Genomic DNA, 20,344 nt, shown 5'->3' on the forward strand with positions numbered 1-20,344 from the left:
TTAGTTAAATTACGTTTTATCCCTTTCTTACAAATACATAAGTCAAAATGACAGATAAGGACAAACGATTATTAGCTAATTGAGGTTTGTAGCGCGTTTATGAATAAGGGGGTTAGTAGATACAGAATATTTCACAGATTTGTGATTCTAGTTTCAAAGGTTTTCAGACGTTCATTATGGAGGTTTTTTGAAGTGAAAACTTCTTTAGCGGCCCTGTGCACTTTTTGTGATGGGGAGAAAATGTTAAACTCGCGACAGGTCACGTGACCGTAAGATTCGTAAGACGTAAGACGGACACGTGACCTGATCGAAAAACTGTTACAATGTCATTGAGTTTTCACTTCTGCCGGCACTCCCGGAGTGCAACCCGTTGTGTTTTTAATCTTTTTAAGGCTAGTGTCTCCGGCGGCGCGGAGGTGGCTTCCGGTTTTATTCAACGTTTGTGGCAAGTGACCCCGACTGCGAGAAGGTTTTACTGTAGACATTGCACGTGTATGATTTGTCCACTCTCTGAGCCGTCTGTACTTTATGTGTTTAGTGGCTAAACTACGCGGGCTGGTGCAACCGGCGGCGAGGAGGCGGCTTCAGCTTCATGTATACGTATTCAACGTTTATGGTAAGTGAACCCGACTGTGAGAAGGTTTTACTGCAGATATCACACGTGTATGGTTTCTCCACTTTATGAACCGTCTATATTACATGTATTTAGTGGCTAAACTACGCGGGCTGGTGCCACCGGCGACGAAGAGGCGGCTTCAGCTTCATGTATACGTATTTAACGTTTCTGGCGAATTAATCCGAATGCGAGAAGATTTTACTGCAGATATCACACGTGTATGGTTTCTCCACTTTATGAACCGTCTATATTACATGTATTTAGTGGCTGGACTACGTAGGCTGGTGTCTTCGGCGGCGCGGAGGTGGCTTAAGTTTCATGTGCACGTACTTGACGTGCGTGGCGAGCGAGCCCGACTGCGTGAAGGTTTTACTGCAGATGTGGCAGGCGAATGGTTTTTCACCGGTGTGTACCTGGTAAATTACAAATGGTTAAGCAAACGTTGGTATTATTGGGGTAAAATAGTGTTGACGTTGACTTCATTTAATTTCTTTGAAAAGTACATTGAGTTATAGACTAGACAAAAAAATTCAAAATCGCTCTCCTTCTTGATGCGACTGGCAAATCATATTACTTTTAAGCAACCGTTTAAGCAAATGTTTAATATTGTTTTGCAACGGGTCACCGTATACGAGTTATTTACGAAAAACTAAAAAGGGATTTTAAAATTGATTATAATTAACTTATCCGCGGCTTTGTCTTTTTAAATATTGATCCTAGCGAAAAGTGTTCTACTAGTTTCTTGTAGGAAATTTTATGTTTATTATTTATGTATAAGATTTTTTTTTTACATGAGTCATACTTTTCAAATTATTAACGAATAAATAAAAACAAGGAAACTTAGAATTTATTATAATTAACTTTCCCTCTTTATGACATCGGTTACACGCTAATTCTGGCGTCAGTTCAGTCCATCAGTCCATTCGAGTTTTGACTGATGCCAGAATGATGGAACGGTTACACGATCAGTCCAGACTGACAATAGACTGATAAAATTACGACACAGTCGCCGTTTGGACACAGAACGCAACACAGTCATTTAGTCTTGTCTAATATGGTGACTGACGCGAGAATGACACGAACAGGTTACACGATCAGTCTCCTATCAGTTTTCTGTCATTCAAAATGGACTGACGAATATTATCTAAAAACTTAAATTTTCATCAGTCCAGACCATCAGTCCATCAGTCCGCGTGTTACACGATAATTCTCCCGTCAGTCTGACCAGACTGATGGACTGAACTGACGCCAGAATTAGCATGTAACCGATGTCTATTATCTTTTTAAATATTGATCCCTGCGAAAACTGTACTGAATCTTTTTTGTAAAAAAATTGTTTAAGTACATTATTATCGTTTAACAATATTTTTTGATATTGGTCACCGTTTATGAGTTATTTACGAAAAACTAAAAAAAGGGACCGTAGATGTGATTATAATTAAATTTCCCGCGTTAATATCTCTTCGAATATTGATCCTAGCGAAAAATGTACTGAATCTTTCTTGTAGGCAATTTTATGCAGATTACTTATGTAATAGAAAATTTTTTGCTATGCGCCACCGTTTAAGAGTTATTTACGATAACCTAAAAAAACGGACCTTTAATGTCAAATATCTCACTTCCGGTCAAGATTTCGATCGAGCAACCGGCAAATTCGGATTCAGCGGGGTTTAATTAGGTTAAAAAAACCCGGTTGCCAAAAAGTTATATGCTTTGTCAGTCGAAATCGATTTTATGAAAAATATGACCAGTCTATTAGATGTGTAAAGAAAATATAAGACAATTTAGTGCTTAGAAGAAGAGGCAGAAGGGGAAGTTATTATACTCAGACAGATAAAAAATAAATGTAGGCGCAAAGAGTTGACTTCCCATAGACAATTTGAATTGCGCCTTTTGCTACTGGTAAAGTGGTGAGTTGCATGGTCTAATAAAACATGGTCTTCTATTCCCAGAGTGACACGGGCCTACGTCACAATAACATTGCCACTTTATTTCAACATAACATGTTACATGGGTACATTATACCTATGGTTAATAAGTTAAAATATTTCTTTATAATTTTTATTTATACGTATTTTATCTTAAATTTTACAATAACACGTCATTTTTAATTATTCGTTAGCAATGTCTTCCGATTCACGAAAGAAATTTCAGACGTTCGGGTAATTCTGTTTACATTACTGGCAACACAGGATAGCGCTGTCACATTTGACAATTAGGATCTAGATAACTTCATGCCCTGACCGTCATCCTTGTCGAACGCGTGTTAATTGTTATTTCCTTCGCGCTCAGTGTCAGCAGTCGCAGTGTTTTCCAAACTTTTCCCGTCGTAAGCTTGGTAATTAATGTGTAACTGTGAATTAGTTTTTCAAACGTTTGTCTTGTATAGATAAATAAAGTTTAGTTTAATACATTAGATTTGTTTTATTTTACTATGTTTCTACATGAATAACTTAAAATTAATGCCGTTAAAATAATTTTCACCGTTGGTTAAAATTCTCCCACATTTTAAAGTTTGAGAACCTGTAAACAGCATGATGACGTAGGCCCGTGTCAGTTAGGTCATACGCGAATCTCGGAATAGAGTACCAGGCGGAGTATATTATTATACCATGGTGAGTTGTATACACTAACCCCCCTATTGTAAACGTGCTACAAACCCCAATTAGCTAATAATCGTTTGTCCTTATCTGTCATTTTGACTTATGTATTTGTAAGAAAGGGATAAATCATATTTTAACTAAATCAGGGCCGTAAAGTTTTATGAATAAGGGTGTAAGTTACTCACCAGCATAGTGTAATAAAACATGGTCTCGTTTTCCCAGAGTGACACAAGCCTACGTCACAATAACATTGCCACTTTGTATAGCACTATTGCATATTATTATATAGCGCTGTCGCATGATGACGTAGCTTGTTATGTTTCTGTTCTGTTTTCACATTCATTGCACATGTGATTTATAAGTTTTTAAGTAGAAAAACATTTTTATTTCTATTTTTTATTATTTTTCAAAAGTAAGGTTTTTACAATTTGACCTAAAAAAATCATAAAAAATAGAAATAAAAATGGTTTTTCACCAAATAACTTTTAAATCACACTTTCAAATAATGTGAAAACTACTACTTACATAAAACTGAAAAAAATATTAACTTGATTTTTTTGGATTTCATACAACTTTTAAAAATTTACCAGGCGGAGTATATTATTATACCATGCTCACCAGCTTATGTTTGTAGATGGAGGACTGGTGCAGGAAGGTCTTGGGGCACACGGAGCACTGCCAGCGCCGCACGCCCGTGTGCGACACGGAGTGGCTCTGCAAATACGGATTACACTTTACTACTAGAGATATGTAAGCTTAGAGTGCGCACTCCAATCACTCCATACATCACTTTCCTTACTTAAGGAATAAATATTTATGTATTTACGTTTTACCTATATTTGGACGTAGCGTAGCATTATATCTTCCAAATCTTGTCATTGAAAAATGCCAATGACAAATGCGTACACATGGCAATGAGTGACAAGAAAAAATAATTCATCCAAATACATAGTATGTCAATAGAAGCTATAATTGTTCATAAATTCAATTCGATAATCTGTTGGACCTTCATGATGGTTCTAACGAGTGGTTAAGGGCCGTGTTTTGCGGTTGACCTAACTATTACTTTACAGTACATATGGACTATGGTGCTACTTTCCCGCACTAGTACGGGAATAAGCACTTTCCGTGCCTATGTCGAAAATTTTAAGGGCCATATGTACTGTAAAACGTTGTACAATACACGTGCGAATAGGTGGTACTCAACTCGTGTCGATTTAAAACACTCCATTCGGTCCTGTTTTAATGTATCACCACTCGTCGCGAAACCAGCGTTGCAGTAAATACATTGCAACATTATGCTGAAGCAAGCTCCTATTTAACCTCTTAAGGCCCAAGGTCCTACTTATAGTACTTATTCAGTTCAATCAAATTTAAATCATATTCGATTGGAACAGAGTTGCTTTTGCTTTGTTTTGTTCAGTGTTTGGACAACGCAAAATCAACTCTATTTCCTACACTAAAGGTTCAAATTTCTGTGGCAAATATTGCATTTTTCATTTGTATGGCTGGGCCTTAGGAGGTTAACTCTCATGAATATTTCTCCCTTAGATGTGCAACTCAATTTCATAGTTTTAAGTAGAAATTTAAGGTTTATCTGTAAAAAATGTGTTACACTATCTGTTAACTCCTCCCCCAGGAACGAACCTGTAGCGCGGCGGGGGTCATGTAGCTCTTGGGGCACGAGGGGCACTTGTAGGGCCGCTCGCCCGTGTGCGTGCGCTGGTGGTACTTCAGCCACGTCGAGCTCTGGGAACCAAGCAAAATTATTAGCTTGGCCACATAATAAATCATAGTACTACCGTACAGAAAGGACACTTCCTACAAAACCGAAGCCTGACAGCGATTCAGGGACGAATCATGCTGTCCTTTTCTAATATATGGCATTATCCCTTTCGGCTATTTACGGTTGTCAAAATTCGAGTTATTATCTTATCTGTGGTCGTGCACGCAAAGGGACGTCAAGTTGTGCCAACCCTAATTGCTCGGAGCAATGCTGAGCCGAACGGCCGAGAATGCCCGAACTCTCTAGTTTCCTACCCCTGGTTAGGGCACATAACGCAATATATCCCTAACATCCTCTTTCATAAATCACGTTTTTACTTATGGTCCCATTTTTTTAAATCTCTTTCGTTAACAATTAAATCACGGTAAGATAAAACGCAAATATAACCAGTGTTATTCACTTCAATTATCTTTTATGGTTCGTTTTTAGCATTAGAAAAAAGGTAAACAATCCTTGACGTGTCTTCTTATTGAAAAACACTTTTGAAAAACAAGTCACGGCAAATGGAATGTAAATATTTACATTCTAACGCGATTTCGGGGTTGGTCCCATAGTAAAAAATGCTCAGTATAATCCCAAAACCTTCCTAGCAACGGGAATGCGCTTATTTTTTTGCCACCGTGTATGTATAGTTTATATAGTATAGTCTCAGTAAAAGAGGTAAAATACACTCTCTGTCTCAATTATAGAGGTAAATGTGACTATAAAATCACAACAACTAATCCCAGTTATAGAGGTTAATTTTATCTCACTAACAGAGGTAATTCAGTGCTAAAGTGTCGGGGCCGCACCATGAGTCCCAGCTATAGCGGTTTCTCACTTATCCAGGTCCCACTTAACCAGGTTTCACTGTATATTTGATGTATATATTTATAATAGTATTAAATATTATTTATTCACGTCGTCCACGTGTCCCGCACTATGCTGACGCACTCCGCTGGCTCCACAGAAAACCAGCGCCGTTGACCACGCTAGTCGTGCCAGCTGCATTGCTGAGTGGAGACCACTTCGGCTTCACATCTCTATTTCCACTGTTTTGTTTATCTTTGCCCTGTGCTTGTATATAGATGTGTTATTTGTATTGATGTGTTGTCTGAATAAATGATTTCTATTCTATTCTATAGTATACACGTGTGTATGTACGTATGAGGTAAGAGTAAGAGGTACGAGACGACGTATCAAAGCTTTTGAATGCGAAGACGGAGCAGGAATCCTCTACTAAACATTATACTGAAGAGTGAAGATCCCTCAAGAAATATATACTATATATATTATTATATATTTTTTATGTAACTCCTACTGTCTCCTCCATATATTCATATATTGTTTACATCGAAATAAATCATTTTTGTCCTACGTATGTACTGACCGGATACCCCTTCCCGCACACCTCACAGATCTCTTCGACCCGCTTGATCTGCATCTTCTTCGGGTACATGTGGTACTTGTAGAAGCCGATCTTCTTGGGTTTGATCTTGAGATGCACGCGGTCCACGTGCGTGCCCAGCGAGGACTTGGTTGCAAACGATTTGTCGCACTGAAAAAGAAAAAAAAAGTACAATAAACACACTCAGTAGAGATGCGCAAAACGCTTCACTGAGTTGAAAATATTGATTCATATCTTTCGCTCGCGATGATATACTTACTTACTAGTTTGGCGCGATGACCCAAAATGAGTCTTGGCCTCCAACACAAGAGAACGCCATTTTGCTCGGTCCTGCGCGAATTCACGCCAGTTTTCACTGACGCCGAGCTCCCGGAGATCTGCCTCCACTCGATCCGCCCACCGATACTTAGGACGACCTACAGGACGGCGTCCGGTCGGTCGACCCAAGTATGCTCCCTTTACCGCACGATCTTCACCCATTCTTTCGAGGTGGCCGAGCCAACGGAGACGAAGTGCTTTGGTCTCACCCATTATATTCGGTTCGGCTACGATATACTGCCGGAGATATATATCACTCATTTCGCTCACTTTGCTCAATGGATCTGTATTGCTGAGATGGACTACCCGCCTTTTTTTCTTACTGTATTAATCAAAGAGGGAGTCGCGGGTTAGATACTAGAAATGCCACGAATATTCGGCCTATTCGGCCACTTTGCCGAATATTCGGTATTCGGTATCGGCCGAATGTCGCCTACTATTCGGCTGAATGCCGAATATCTGTTGCACCTACCTACTCGTAAAAAGAAAAATTACACAATAAAAATAACCAAATATTATGTATATTTAATATTTCAAATGTATTCTTGTTAAGTAAAGTTGTTAAATACGAAGGCCCCTTTTTTATTGATTACAAAATATTTTATTTTAATCATGGGTTCATGGGTCTGATTTGATTGACCCTAACGACATTCATGAATTATGTTCAAGAAAAAATATATCATAGCAAACGTTGTGCTTTGTTGGAACAGTTTTCATAATAATTGTGATTCAAAATGTTCGTATGGCATGCCGAATATTCGGCGCTTCGGCCAAGAGAGGGGCCGAATATTCGGTAGTTTGCCGAAACCACTATTCGGGGCAGATGCCCCGAAGTATCTAGTAGAGAACTACTAGATACTATCGCGCCCCTCCTGTGCTGACCCGGCAGCTACAGATAATATCTGAAATTTATTTATTTATTATTTATTTTTTATTACTGTTGTATAAACGTTACATTACATTACATATTATGTAATGTAATGTAACGTTTATTTCAGACAAACAGTCCATATACATAAAAAATTACAAAATAATTAAAAATATAAAAATAAATAATTAATCACAAATTCATTAAATTAACACTTAAGTCATAATAAAATTAAATAATTAAAATTCAAAATTAACATTTAGACATTACAAATTAAATAAAAATAATAATATATAAAAATAGTATAAATATAAAAATAAAGATATACGTACGTCGTCACATTTGTAGACCGGCTTCACGTGCGCGCTGCCCGCGTGCGCCGCGAGCTGCTGCTCGGCGACGAACGTCTCTCCGCACTGCGGGCACGCTCTGAAATATTGCTTGGTCTAAAAAATGCTGTTGCAAATATTTTACACGTAGCTTGGGTACCGATCTTGTTTGAAATAAGTTTTGGCAAAAATTTAATTTTTTGTACAAGCTTTTATCGCTGACTGTACTTTTTTTACGACAGACAACTAATACTCATCGAGACAAATCTAAAAACCCCTAACACGATCAGGTTGCGTTGTTTCACCACAGAGTTCCTATGGCCGCCTCCTGTCGCCATCGTCAGCTCGATGGTACCATAATATTGCATTGTCATCCGACTTATTCATGCATGCAAAATTTCAGCTCAATCGGAAATCGGGAAGTGGATCAAATTTAACTTGCAAGATTTGATTACAGAACGACAGACAACGGGACAGGGTGAAACTAAATAAAAGCTTGTAAAATACTATAGAACTATTGAATTACCTCTACTTTACAAGATAGTTTACTTTACCCTAGATGCACTAATAAATTCAGCCACTTTGTATAGCACTAGAGCGACCCACCCCGGCTCCGCACGGGTAAAACTTAACAATTTATACACCTAAACCTTCTTCAAGAATCGCTCTCCCAAGTAGCACAGATTAGCTGTATAGCAGCCGCATAATGAAGTACGAATACGCTTGAAGCTGAAATATATAAGCTGCATAAGAGCTGTATAAGCGTCTTTTAAGCTTTTATAACTCTTAAATGGGCACAAATTAGGCAGCCTTAAGTTCACATAGCTACTTAAGAGCGTTGTAGCAGCAATTTAACGGAATTATAAGGGGTAACAGGAGTTATAAGAGGTGTATATTGGCTGGGTAGGTTAAACGTTAAGTAAAAACTACATACTCGTACATATTAACTCACATTTATAGACGGGTCTATCGCGAATTTATTTTATTACCTTTATTTACCGACAATTAAATAAAAGTGAGTTAATATGTGTTCAAAACGCGAAAATTTTAAATAAGTAAATATAATCTAATAGGTAATGTAATCGTTAATTATGAAATTATAAGTAATTCAAAGTTTGTTTTAATAGATGTACCTATAGGCCCCGTGCATGAACTATAGGGGGCAGCATAGGAGCCGTCAGATTTTTGGCGCGAGGCGTAAATGTGTCGTTTATGCTTCCGATGTAGCCCACAAGATGGCAGAACCTGCTATGCACAAGGAAACGTACCGAGAACGGTAGATGGTAGCACTTGCTTTGGCAATGTACATGTGCACATATGTTTCCGAATCAGGCCAGACGGCAGACTCTCCAACGCGCACGGTCCCTATAGATTACCTTAGTTTGGGGTCGCACCCGTCAGCCGCCGAGTGTCTGACGACGGCGTCGAGGTTCTCAAACTGTATGCTGCACACGGAACACTTCAGCTCTTTGATCGGCATCTGCAACAATGCATAGTTTGGGAACTTTTTAGCCCCGAAAGAAAAAGAGGTGTTATACGTATGACGTGTCTGATTGTCTATCTGTTGCATTATATGCATTATAGCACCCCAAAAATCAAACTGATTTGAGTACATATATTGATTTAAACTAACATGGGACTTAATCGCGTAAAACTTACGTTTATGAATGGCCTGACGTTTCGAACGTGACGTTACGTTCGTGGTCACAGGCAGACTGGTGTTAGTGATAAAAAATATGATTTGTGTACGATTTATTTTAAAGAGAAAGTGTTACCCATCGAGATGGTCCTTATCCACTGGTCCGGCCCGTTAGACTGTTTTCCTCTCAAGCGTCCGGGTTTTTTTAGCGACGCACGCCCCGCGCTTTCATTTTTCATTGTCTACGCACCTAGCGTACGCTGCCATCTATATTTTTTAGAGCTAACTATTTGGTTAGGCTACGTTGTTGCATCAAGAGAATTAGTAAATAATGCCGAAATCTTCCGTTAGATGGCTCTGAAATCAACCGTTCCTTCCACCCCTTGGGATAGTAAGGTTCCCGCGGACGGTTAAGAGCATATTGGTTTCGAATACTATGATTGAGTAAAGTTTTTGAAAAAATTATGCTGGAACAGTTACAGAGTTATTTTAAAGCCAATAATCTATTTCACTGCCAACAGTTTGGATTCAGGAAGGGATGTTCTACAACTGATGCTGCTTCAGAACTTATTAAATATATTTATAGCATATGGGAGGATTCTTGCGACGCAATAGGCATATTTTGCGACCTTTCAAAGGCGTTTGACTGCGTTGAACATTGTACTCTTCTATTAAAACTGAAGCACTACGGGTTGTCTGCAAATGCGTTAAAATTAATTTCATCGTATCTTAGTTATAGGTCTCAAACAGTAGTCATAAATAGAACACAATCTAGCGGAGCGCCTGTCAAATTAGGAGTGCCTCAAGGCTCTATTTTAGGGCCTTTTCTTTTTTTAGTTTATATTAATGATTTGCCCTCTATTGTCGAAAACTTTTGCAAAATTGTTCTATTTGCAGACGACACATCTTTAATTTTTAAAGTGAATAGAAATACAATTGATTACGATAGCATCAATGATATTCTTTCGAAAGTTTTAAACTGGTTTACAAAGAACAACCTGCTACTTAATCCCCAAAAAACCAAGTGTATGCGATTCACATTACCTAATGTTAAGCTTGACAACAACATAAATGTTCATTTGAATGGAGACCGCTTGGAGTTAGTAGATAAAACCATCTTTTTAGGTTTAACTTTGGACACTAATTTGCAGTGGAGTCCTCACATATCGTCACTAGCTAACAAATTAAGTTCTGCAGCTTTTGCAGTTAGGAAAATAAGGCAGTTGACTGACGTAGAGACGGCACGTTTAGTATATTTCAGCCAATTTCATAGTTTAATGGCATATGGAATTTTACTGTGGGGTAAGGCAGCAGATATACAAACAATATTTGTTCTACAAAAAAGAGCCATCCGGTCTATTTACAAGATGGGGTCTCGAGAATCATTAAGAGATCGATTTAAAGAAATAAATATCTTAACAGCAGCATCTCAATATATTTACGAGTGTATTGTTTATGCTCTAAAGCACATAGATTCGTTTAAGAAAATGAGTAGTTCTAGACATAAGCATAAAATTGCAATGCACAAGTTTCGTGTGCGTAAAATATATAAATCTTTTTTGGGGCAATGTATATTATTCTATAACAAATTGCCCAAAGAGGTGCTTAATTTGCCAATGCTCACTTTAAAAAAATATTTAAAAACCTCCTTAATGAAAAAAGGATACTACAGTGTCGAAGAGTACCTTAACGATAAAACTGCTTGGCCTAAATTGAACCAAAATAAGAACGACTGCATGAGGCTTAGTAATTAATAATTTTTATAGAAATTAGATCTTTAAATAACTGTTTAATGTTATGTACCTAAACTTCTTCTCTTGTTTGTTTTGGAAATTATTGAAAATTGTTATTATATGTTAGATTTTTTTTGATTATTGCGCTTATAATTTTGTTTTTGACGATGCAAAATGCTGATTCAGCCATTATACAACTAGGTAGGTATAATTTATAATTTGTATATATTTTGATGTTGCATGAAATTAAATTATTGTAAATACACAATGACATAACTACCATTAGGTAATCGCACTTTTGCATGTTTTAATTTTTAGTTTAGTATTAAGTAGGTACTTTCCTTTCATCATTTCCAAATTGTAATGTATTTATTCTTATTTGCGATTTTCTTGACATTCCTTTTAATTAAATTTATTGTAACTGTGCATGTTTAACATAAAATGTAGACATTGACGATGCAAAAGCGATCCAACAGATCCTACTTGAATAAACTGATTTTTATCTTTATCTTTATGCTATCGTCGGACGGTCAAGTGATTATTTAGGGTTCAACTTACTAAACAGATGGCACTATTCAAAATTTGGTTGGATTTTAAAGTTGAGTTTTTACTGTTGTAGGTATAGATCTTATGTGTAAGGTTTTGGATTTATATATTTTTATTTAAGGTGCAGGGAGGCAATTTCAACTGCGGGGAAATTTAAACTACCGTAAAACGGAGTGAGTAGGGTTCGCGGGGAGAGTTGGGTTATGAATGGGTAGAGAAGGGATGAAAGGGCGGTGAGATGGGATTTTAAGGCTACTGCTACAAAAATAATGTATTTCAATTTAAAATGGAGCTATAGTAATACTCATAATAAAAAAAACGATCCAACAATCTTCCAAAATCACTACAGGGACTACGGGGTGAGGTGGGATTTCCTGTTTATCGTCATAGTTATGAAATGGAACTACCCAAAATAAAATAAAAACTAAAATACAAACGTCCGGAACACTTATTATATACACCATTCAGTTTGCATATGTAAAAATAAAATGTTATCGAGGTTTGAATGTCAGTTTTGCACCTACTTATCTTCCCTGTTTTACATTATTAACTGGACATATATGGCACTCTATGAAGATATTTCGATTAGTTGATATTTCCCCGCAGTCGAAACTGCCCCCTACACCTTAGTTTTGTTTTGTAAGTTGTACTAACCTTCCTATGCGCCATGGTCGTATGCTGCCGTAGCCCCCGCTTCCCGATAAAGGAAATGTAGAGACGGCACACTTCGGTTTACTTCGCCTACTTTAATAGTTTGATGTCATACGGTCTTGTACTGTGGGGTTCTGCTGCCGATATAGATACTATATTTATGCTGCAAAAACGAGCAATAAGGGCAAAATATAATTGTACTAACCTTCCTGTGCGCCATGGTCTTATGCTGCTGTAGCCCTCGCTTCCCGATAAAGGTCTCTCCACACACATCGCACGTGCCCCCCGACGCGTTCTCTAAAGGGTGCTGCACACGGATGTGCGTGTTAAAGGTCGTCTTCTTCTTGAAGGTGAGGCCGCAGTATTTGCACTCGAACGTCTTGCCCGAGTGGAAGTCCGAATGCATCATGGCCATGCCTCTGTAAATAAAGAAATAGTACATTACGATACAAGTGCGAAAAGTAGGAAATTCGCACGTGTATTGTACAACGTTTTACAGTACATATGCCCCTTTACATTTTTGTCCTCAATCTAGCCCTAGGGCGGTAAAATAGCACCATATGTTCTGTATAGTAGTTTGTGTTACAAGGGATCAAAATGATATATTTCCGCCAAGGGCGTACATTGAATCCTGAATGAAGCGATGGATTCTAAAGTAGAATCCTGAGCGTAATGAGGGATTCAAGAGTTAACGCCCAAGACGAAATAATTTTGATACCGTGTGACACATACTGCTTTTCACATCAACTATGAGGAAAATAAAAAAATCTCAGTGTTGACACTACAGTGTTGCCACTTTTTAATTTCTACTCTTTTTTGCCATGCTGTACATACGATGTCCATAGTTAATTATATTAATATTTTATACTGGCAATGAAATGTCCTTGAACAGAAAAATGCCACTTTGATCCCTCCTAGCAGGGAAGAAAAATCCATTTTCTGATTAGGTGATGTGAAAAATATATTTGTCACTTCTCATGCTCGTAAAGTTCGACTTTAAGTCGTGCGTAGACGACATAAAGTGGCTTATTATGTTCTAGAGCATAAAGTAAAATGTGACGTTCCACGGCAAAAGGTACATTATTGGCGGCTGGCGCTTACGTCGCATAGCGCCGCAATAATATTGGAGCGGCGTTAATAATAGCGTAAGCGCCAACCGCCATAAGGTACCTTTACCCGTAGGACGTCACAAATCATCTATTACGACCCTTATATATTGGGTTAGAAATAAAGTCCTGTATCTGCCATACAAACAGCCCTGCCAGCGCTCCCGCGACCGGCCCGAGTACAATTTTCTTTAGTCTTGAATAAATCAGTAAAATAACCTACAATAATAATAATAATAACCCCGCGGGGGCAGCTTGTGGCGAGCTGACGGTGAGTGGCGACACCGCGGACCCCTATTCCAGAGGGCACTTTCATCTGGCCCTCGCCTCTGTGCTTGCCTTGATTGGCCGGCCAGAGTGGAGTCGCAAGAGCGGGACCTATGCTCCAGGTTGGAAGTGTAAAATGTCATAACGCCGGCGGCCCTTGAACGGATTACCGGGATCTGGCTACCGCAGACTCACCTCTCGACAACCTCACAGCCACTCCAAAGTGTTGCCCTGTTGTCGCACTGTGCGTGCGGCCATTGCGGGGCCCACTCAATGAGTTGGCGAGTCACCACCTGTCTTATACAATTTTGAGACTGATTGTCACGGCAGGTGTCCGCTAGTCTCCTCCCATAGCCCTATATCCAGTCCATCCAACATTCAAATCAAATAGCCTATGACCTTAGTTTCCATCGCAGCACAAAAGTGCTGCACTGCAATAGTCTTTGCACCTGGCGGGGACCATCTCCGGATGTATCACATTGTGCGTTCGGGGATGGTATCCGCCACGTGTATCCCTTGATTTTAGATTAAAGTGTCTTAAAGGGCCTCTGCGCTGTTGGCTTCGGCCCCACGTACGCCTCCCAAAGGTCCGGGACCCCATGGTCCCGAGATATGGAACAGACATACAAATAATAATAATAAAATACTTTATTGCACACTACAAAACAAAAGATACAGAAAATACATTGGAGTTTAACGGTGTAGGTAACAACAGGCGGACTTATCGCTAAACAGCGATCTCTTCCAGACAACCTTCAGATAGCGAAACGGCGAACATACTAAGCGTACGGGTGGTGCAATAATAAAAATTAGCAAATATAATAAAATACATAAACTACAACTATACAATAAATCATACACTACACAAATTACTACATACAATATATAAACCTACAATATTGGATATTTTTTTAAATTTTACTAACAAATGAAAAGTAGAGTATATAACTGAGGCATAAATGTCCATTTTCATCCTCGACTATTGACATATAAACGACATAATTGGTCCTCGCTTTGCTCGGGTCAATAATTTGCTTAGGATAAAAATGGATCGCTTTATGCCCTTGTTGTACAATCTACTATCTTCTTCTTAGCGTTTGTAATCGTGTCTTCTGTCAATTGACTTTGTGTGCCGGTAACGGAAAAGAACGAACGATAAATATTTGGAAACTTTAAGACACTTTTTAACCTATTAGAGTCGAAAGAGCATTGAAAAATAACATTAAAAATTCAAACACTGAAAAAAATTGAGGAAAAAAAGGATTTTTTTAACCACTCACCTATGCCTGGTGACGAGTGTGTCTCCTCTCCATGTGCCGACAGGCGAGTAGGGTGCTTGTTGCTTACGTGTGTCGAGTGGTTGTTGCTCACCTGTGTCTAGTGACGAGTGGACAGAGTTTGCAAATAAACTTGAGGGTGTGTGTCTCCATGTGCCGGCGCAGGCGCGTCGGTGCTTGTTGCTCACGTGTGTCGAGTGACGAGTGCTTGTTGCTAACCTGTGTCGAGTGACGAGTGGACAGAGTTTGCAAATAAACTTGAGGGTGTGTGTCTCCATGTGCCGGCGCAGGCGCGTCGGTGCTTGTTGCTCACGTGTGTCGAGTGACGAGTGCTTGTTGCTAACCTGTGTCTAGTGACGAGTGGACAGTTTGCAAATAAACTTGAGAGTGTGTCTCCTCTCCATATGTCGACAGGCGAGTAGGGTGCTTGTTGCTCACGTGTGTCGAGTGGTTGTTGCTCACCTGTGTCGAGTGACGAGTGGACAGAGTTTGCAAATAAACTTGAGAGTGTGTGTCTCCTCTCCATATGTCGACAGGCGAGTAGGGTGCTTGTTGCTCAAGTGTGTCGAGTGGTTGTTGCTCACCTGTGTCGAGTGACGAGTGGTTGTTTCTCACCTGTGTCGAGTGACGAGTGGTTGTTGCTCACCTGTGTCGAGTGACGAGTGGACAGAGTTTGCAAATAAACTTGAGAGTGTGTGTCTCCATGTGCCGGCGCAGGCGCGTTGGGTGCTTAAAACGCGCGAAGCAGAGGTGGCACTCGTTGGAGCCCATTATCTAAAATATAATGTAAATGGGGCAAGTTAGGTATGACATTAATTATGTGTACAAAACGCGAGTTTAAAGTGTTATAGAATATACAAACCATAAAATAGTATAAAAATTACAACTATGTAATATTATAAATGTCATCTTTTGTATGACTTTGAGGGTGTCCGCTAGCTGGCGAGGTTGTACTGAGCGGGTTAACGAAAAATAGTATGAGCAACAACCGGCGCGGACGCGTTCAGCGGATTTTACCTGACGCTCTCTCTCCTGACCGATTTCGGCCACAGCGACTGTGTGCTCTGGAGTAGGCAATTTTTAACTCGTGTTATTAGAGTGTAGCTGATCCACTCTCTGGTGCGCCCTAAACTGGCTCACGTACCCTATCTTCTTGCTAAATACTCGAGCGCATTTTGGGCACTTGGGCAACGGGCAGTTTCATTTTTCTTATTTTATATTATTATATATTGTATTTTATATTTTTATATTATTAGTTTGAATTTATTTAGAGTATACTTAATTTGGTGGGATTCCTCACAACGGGTGGGCTTGAAAATGAACATGGACAAGACGAAACTTATGTCAAATGCCAATGTTGTGCCCATCCCAGTCTCTGTTGGGAACTCGGTACTCCAAGTTGTTGACTCGTACATCTACCTAGGACAAGTAGTCCAATTAGGTAGGTCCAACTTCGAGAAAGAGGTCAACCGCCGAATCCAACTCGGTTGGGCAGCGTTCGGGAAACTACGTAATGTCTTTTCGTCCGACATACCTCAGTGCCTCAAGACGAAAGTCTTTAATCAATGTGTGTTACCAGTGATGACTTACGGCTCCGAAACGTGGTCTTTCACTATCGGCCTCATCTCAAAACTCAAAGTCGCTCAACGAGCTATGGAGAGGGCTATGCTCGGAGTTTCTCTACGTGATCGAATCAGAAATGAGGAGATCCGTAGACGAACTAAAGTCACCGACATAGCCCACCGGATTAGCAAGCTGAAGTGGCAATGGGCAGGCCACATTGCACGCAGAGAAGATGGCCGATGGGGTCGAAAAGTGCTCGAGTGGAGACCACGAACTAGCAAGCGCAGCGTAGGACGTCCACCCACAAGATGGACAGACGATCTTGTTAAGGTCGCCGGAAGACGCTGGATGCGGGTCGCTTCCAACCGGCACGTATGGAGGTCCAAGGGGGAGGCATATGTTCAGCAGTGGACGTCTTATGGCTGAGATGATGATGATGATGATGATACTTATTTTGAATAATAAATTATTAGTTATGTTACAACCAAATTTCCACAGTGTCTAATAATTGTGATCATTTTACCGGATCATGCACTTTCTGGTGGTTTTCGAACGTGGCCTCAGAGAGGAATCCCTTGAAGCACTTCTCGCAGCGCAGCAGCGCGCGCGCATAGTTGGCCGACTGCTTGCGCGCCTCCATGTCTTTTAGTTGCTCTTCTTCGCTTACCTATGAGGAAGTGTTGGCTTTACAATATTAAAAAATCATGGAAGAAACGAGAAATAGTTTAGACACTTTTATATCTATATCTGGCTCGTACCAATGAGTTTTTCGGAACTTATGTACGAAACATCATTTGATATTTACCACTAGCTTTTCGATGAAGGAAAACATCGTGAGGAAACCTGCATACATCTGCGAAGAAATTCAAAGGTGTATGTGAAGTCCCCAATCCGCATAGGGCTATCGTGGGGACTATAGGCTAAGCCCTCTCGCGCATGAGAGGAGGCCTGTGCCCAGCAGTGGGACGTATATAGGCTGAAATTATAAATTATATATGTGATCGACAGCTCTTGCTCATAGTACAAGCTTTGCTTAGTTTGGGGCTAGGTTGATTTGTGTAAGATAGCCATATATTAAAGTTTAAAACTTATTTAGGGACCGGGTGGTAAAATAGATACAAAATGTTATTATCATTGTCTGTATCAGATAACATTAGCTGAACGAGCAAGACCCATGGATTATTTGTTTACATTTTGATAAGACAAAAAAATAAAAACAACTCACCTTAACTATACTGATATTGTAATTATTCTCAAACTTGATATAATCCTCTTCACAACTAAAAAACCTTTTGAATCCCTTCTTCTTTCTCTTATAAGCCTTCTCTGTCTTATCTTCTACTTTCTCTTTCAATTTTACTTTCTTAACAGTTATGTTAGGAACTTTTTGGACATTTCTACTCTTTTTCACCTCTTTGACTACTTTTCTTCTTCTTAATACTTTCTTGGGCGGTTCTTTATCTTCAGATATTCTTTTTTCAATTTGTTTTAATGGTAAATCATCATCATCATCATCATCTATAGAATCGGCATCATGGTATACATCATCAGCTATGCTTGGATCATTTTCAATAAAATCTATGTATTCTTTATGGTCTTCGTCATGTGTGATTTCGATTGGTTGATCTAGATTGTCTATGGTTAGATGGAGTGACAGCTGGTTGGATATTCGGTCTATGGTGCGTATGAAGTCTGTTGTTAACTGCAAAAAGAATTTATAGTAGAAAAAAAATTGAATATTAATAACATTTAAATTTAAAAGTACATAAATCTATTTTATAAACATTGTTTTCGCAACATCTAGAGTGGGACCAAACTAACTCTGCAAGCCATTTGGAATGTCAAAGTGTGGAATGTCAAATATCTATGAAAATATTATGTTTATAATGACATTCCCTCACTTTGTTCTCCAATGATAATATTTTGAAGTAAATCTTGAATAAAATTTATATATGGCTATATGCATGACATCGTGATGAGTGTGATGACATCTGTCAAAGAGTACAATAAATAAGATAAGTGCCATTCATGTGCCATTGGTAGTGCTGTCATCATTTAGTCCAGCACCATGTTCATCACAGTTCATGCATAGTTAAGGTTGGCTGGTAGAGAAAGCTTCAAGGCATTAAGTTTGCTTTTTGTACAGTAAGTTTTTCTTTTGTGCAATAAAGTTTCAATAAATAAATGATGCTTTAGAAAAATACAGACTTACAAATTGTTGATGTATAAAAAATTGCTTGAGAAGGTCCTGGGCGCGGTGGCAGCGCTCCCGGAGCCCGGAGGTCTTGAGCAGGAGCACCCGACAGACAGAACAAAGGTGCTGCGGCAGGCCGTCCCATGCTGATAACTGGTTGATGGGTGAAAACAGCCAATTTTAATTAATTTACTTAATTATCAGGTACTGTAGAGTCTTATATGTCTTATACATCTGTGGAATGACTTGTAGTGCAGGAAAAAGTCAAAGGCACAAGGCGCGGTAGGTCATCAATGCATTGGTCAGACCTAGTCAAACGTGCATTCAATGAACCACTCCATGAATGTACAAACAGGGCTACAGTACGGGAGGAATGGCGACAGATTGTGAAGCTTGCCACCAGCCCTGATATGACGACCACAACCACTCTGACAAGAGTGTGACGACAAAGAAACGAAGATATGTCCAAAAACCCAGCCAAGTGCGAGTCGGAATCGCGCATGACGGGTTCCGTACCATTACGCAAAAAACGTCCACATTTAAATATTTATTATATTCTGTTTTTAGTATTTGTTGTTATAGCGGTAACAGAAATACATCATCTGTGAAAATTTCAACTGCCTAGCTATCACGGTTCATGAGATACAGCCTGGTGACCGCAGAGGAGTCTTAGTACGGACTTTGGGTACGGAACCCTAAAAAGATAGATCAGTATATTTTACAAATGTAGAATATGTCACCCTACTGTCTTTTCCATATATTGATATATTGTTTACGTCGAAATAAATCTATGTATATTTTACACGTGCATGTCATAATAACAAACAAATATTTACCGTTGTGCCCATCACCTCGGCAAAAGTTTCATCGAGTTGGTGTTCGTATATTCCAAACAGTTTGGTGTCTGTAGCGAGGCAAACACGACACGCTAACAGATCTGACGATTCTATCTTGATTTCAGTCATTTTATGAATTAAACGCTATCTCATTTTATTGAAATCGGTTAAATAAACAACATAAACCACTTTATTTTATTTCGAATTATATAGTTAATTTTAATAAGCATAGCATTTCTTTTGACAGCTACGTTCAGACTTTTACAGATGACAGTTACGTAAGTTAAACGAACAATTCTTCAATTCAAATCACAAGATTCACCTTAATATTTAATAATAATAAAGTCTTGTCTCACTAGTGAAATATTTTTTTAATCAGGTCAACAGATTTGAACAAATTCGCACCTATCGGATCATGGTGCTCATTTTAATGTTGCCAGCAACAGTCGTAAAATTTCTACCATTACAATAAAAGAAGCTACTATGGGACTGAAAAAAATTAAAAAATCCGGTCAAGTGAGAGTACATTGGATTTGCGCAAAGATACCATACCAAAATTTCATATTATTATTTTAATATCTCATGCAATTTCAAAGAGTTCGAAACACTATTTTGACGTTTAATA

At 39.0% G+C, this 20,344-nt stretch overlaps 1 protein-coding gene across 2 annotated transcripts; it reads right to left on the reverse strand.

The window, feature by feature from the left end:
• Window positions 1-629: 629 nt before the first annotated feature.
• Window positions 630-19,923, reverse strand: LOC134802353 (zinc finger protein 883-like). Of its 2 annotated transcripts, XM_063774975.1 has the most exons (13): window positions 19,720-19,923; window positions 18,902-19,036; window positions 17,915-18,391; window positions 17,213-17,356; window positions 15,773-15,900; window positions 12,682-12,895; window positions 9,284-9,387; window positions 7,911-8,007; window positions 6,375-6,542; window positions 4,867-4,968; window positions 3,838-3,933; window positions 871-1,029; window positions 630-690 (listed from the first exon to the last, which is right to left on the reverse strand). In XM_063774975.1, the coding sequence occupies exons 1-12, from the start codon at window positions 19,846-19,848 to the stop codon at window positions 889-891; spliced, it is 1,935 nt and encodes a 644-aa protein (XP_063631045.1). In that variant the 5' UTR covers window positions 19,849-19,923; the 3' UTR covers window positions 630-690; window positions 871-888. The 2 variants fall into 2 exon arrangements, with proteins under 2 accessions (XP_063631045.1, XP_063631044.1); XM_063774974.1 differs by lacking the exon at window positions 630-690 and having other exon boundaries at window positions 840-1,029.
• Between the last annotated feature and the right edge of the window lie 421 nt (window positions 19,924-20,344).

Source organism: Cydia splendana, chromosome 24, assembly GCF_910591565.1.
Source record: "Cydia splendana chromosome 24, ilCydSple1.2, whole genome shotgun sequence".
Classification (NCBI taxonomy): domain Eukaryota; kingdom Metazoa; phylum Arthropoda; class Insecta; order Lepidoptera; family Tortricidae; genus Cydia; species Cydia splendana.

Coding starts and splice junctions, on each gene's coding strand:
- LOC134802353 (XM_063774975.1), bottom strand. CDS start 19,848: ATGACTGAAATCAAGATAGAATCGTCAGATCTGTTAGCGTGTCGTGTT. Junction 19,037..19,719: donor CCGAGGTGATGGGCACAACG/GTAAATATTTGT, acceptor CCCATCAACCAG/TTATCAGCATGGGACGGCCT. Junction 12,896..15,772: donor CCACTCGTCACTCGACACAG/GTGAGCAACAAC, acceptor CTTTATTTACAG/AGGCATGGCCATGATGCATT.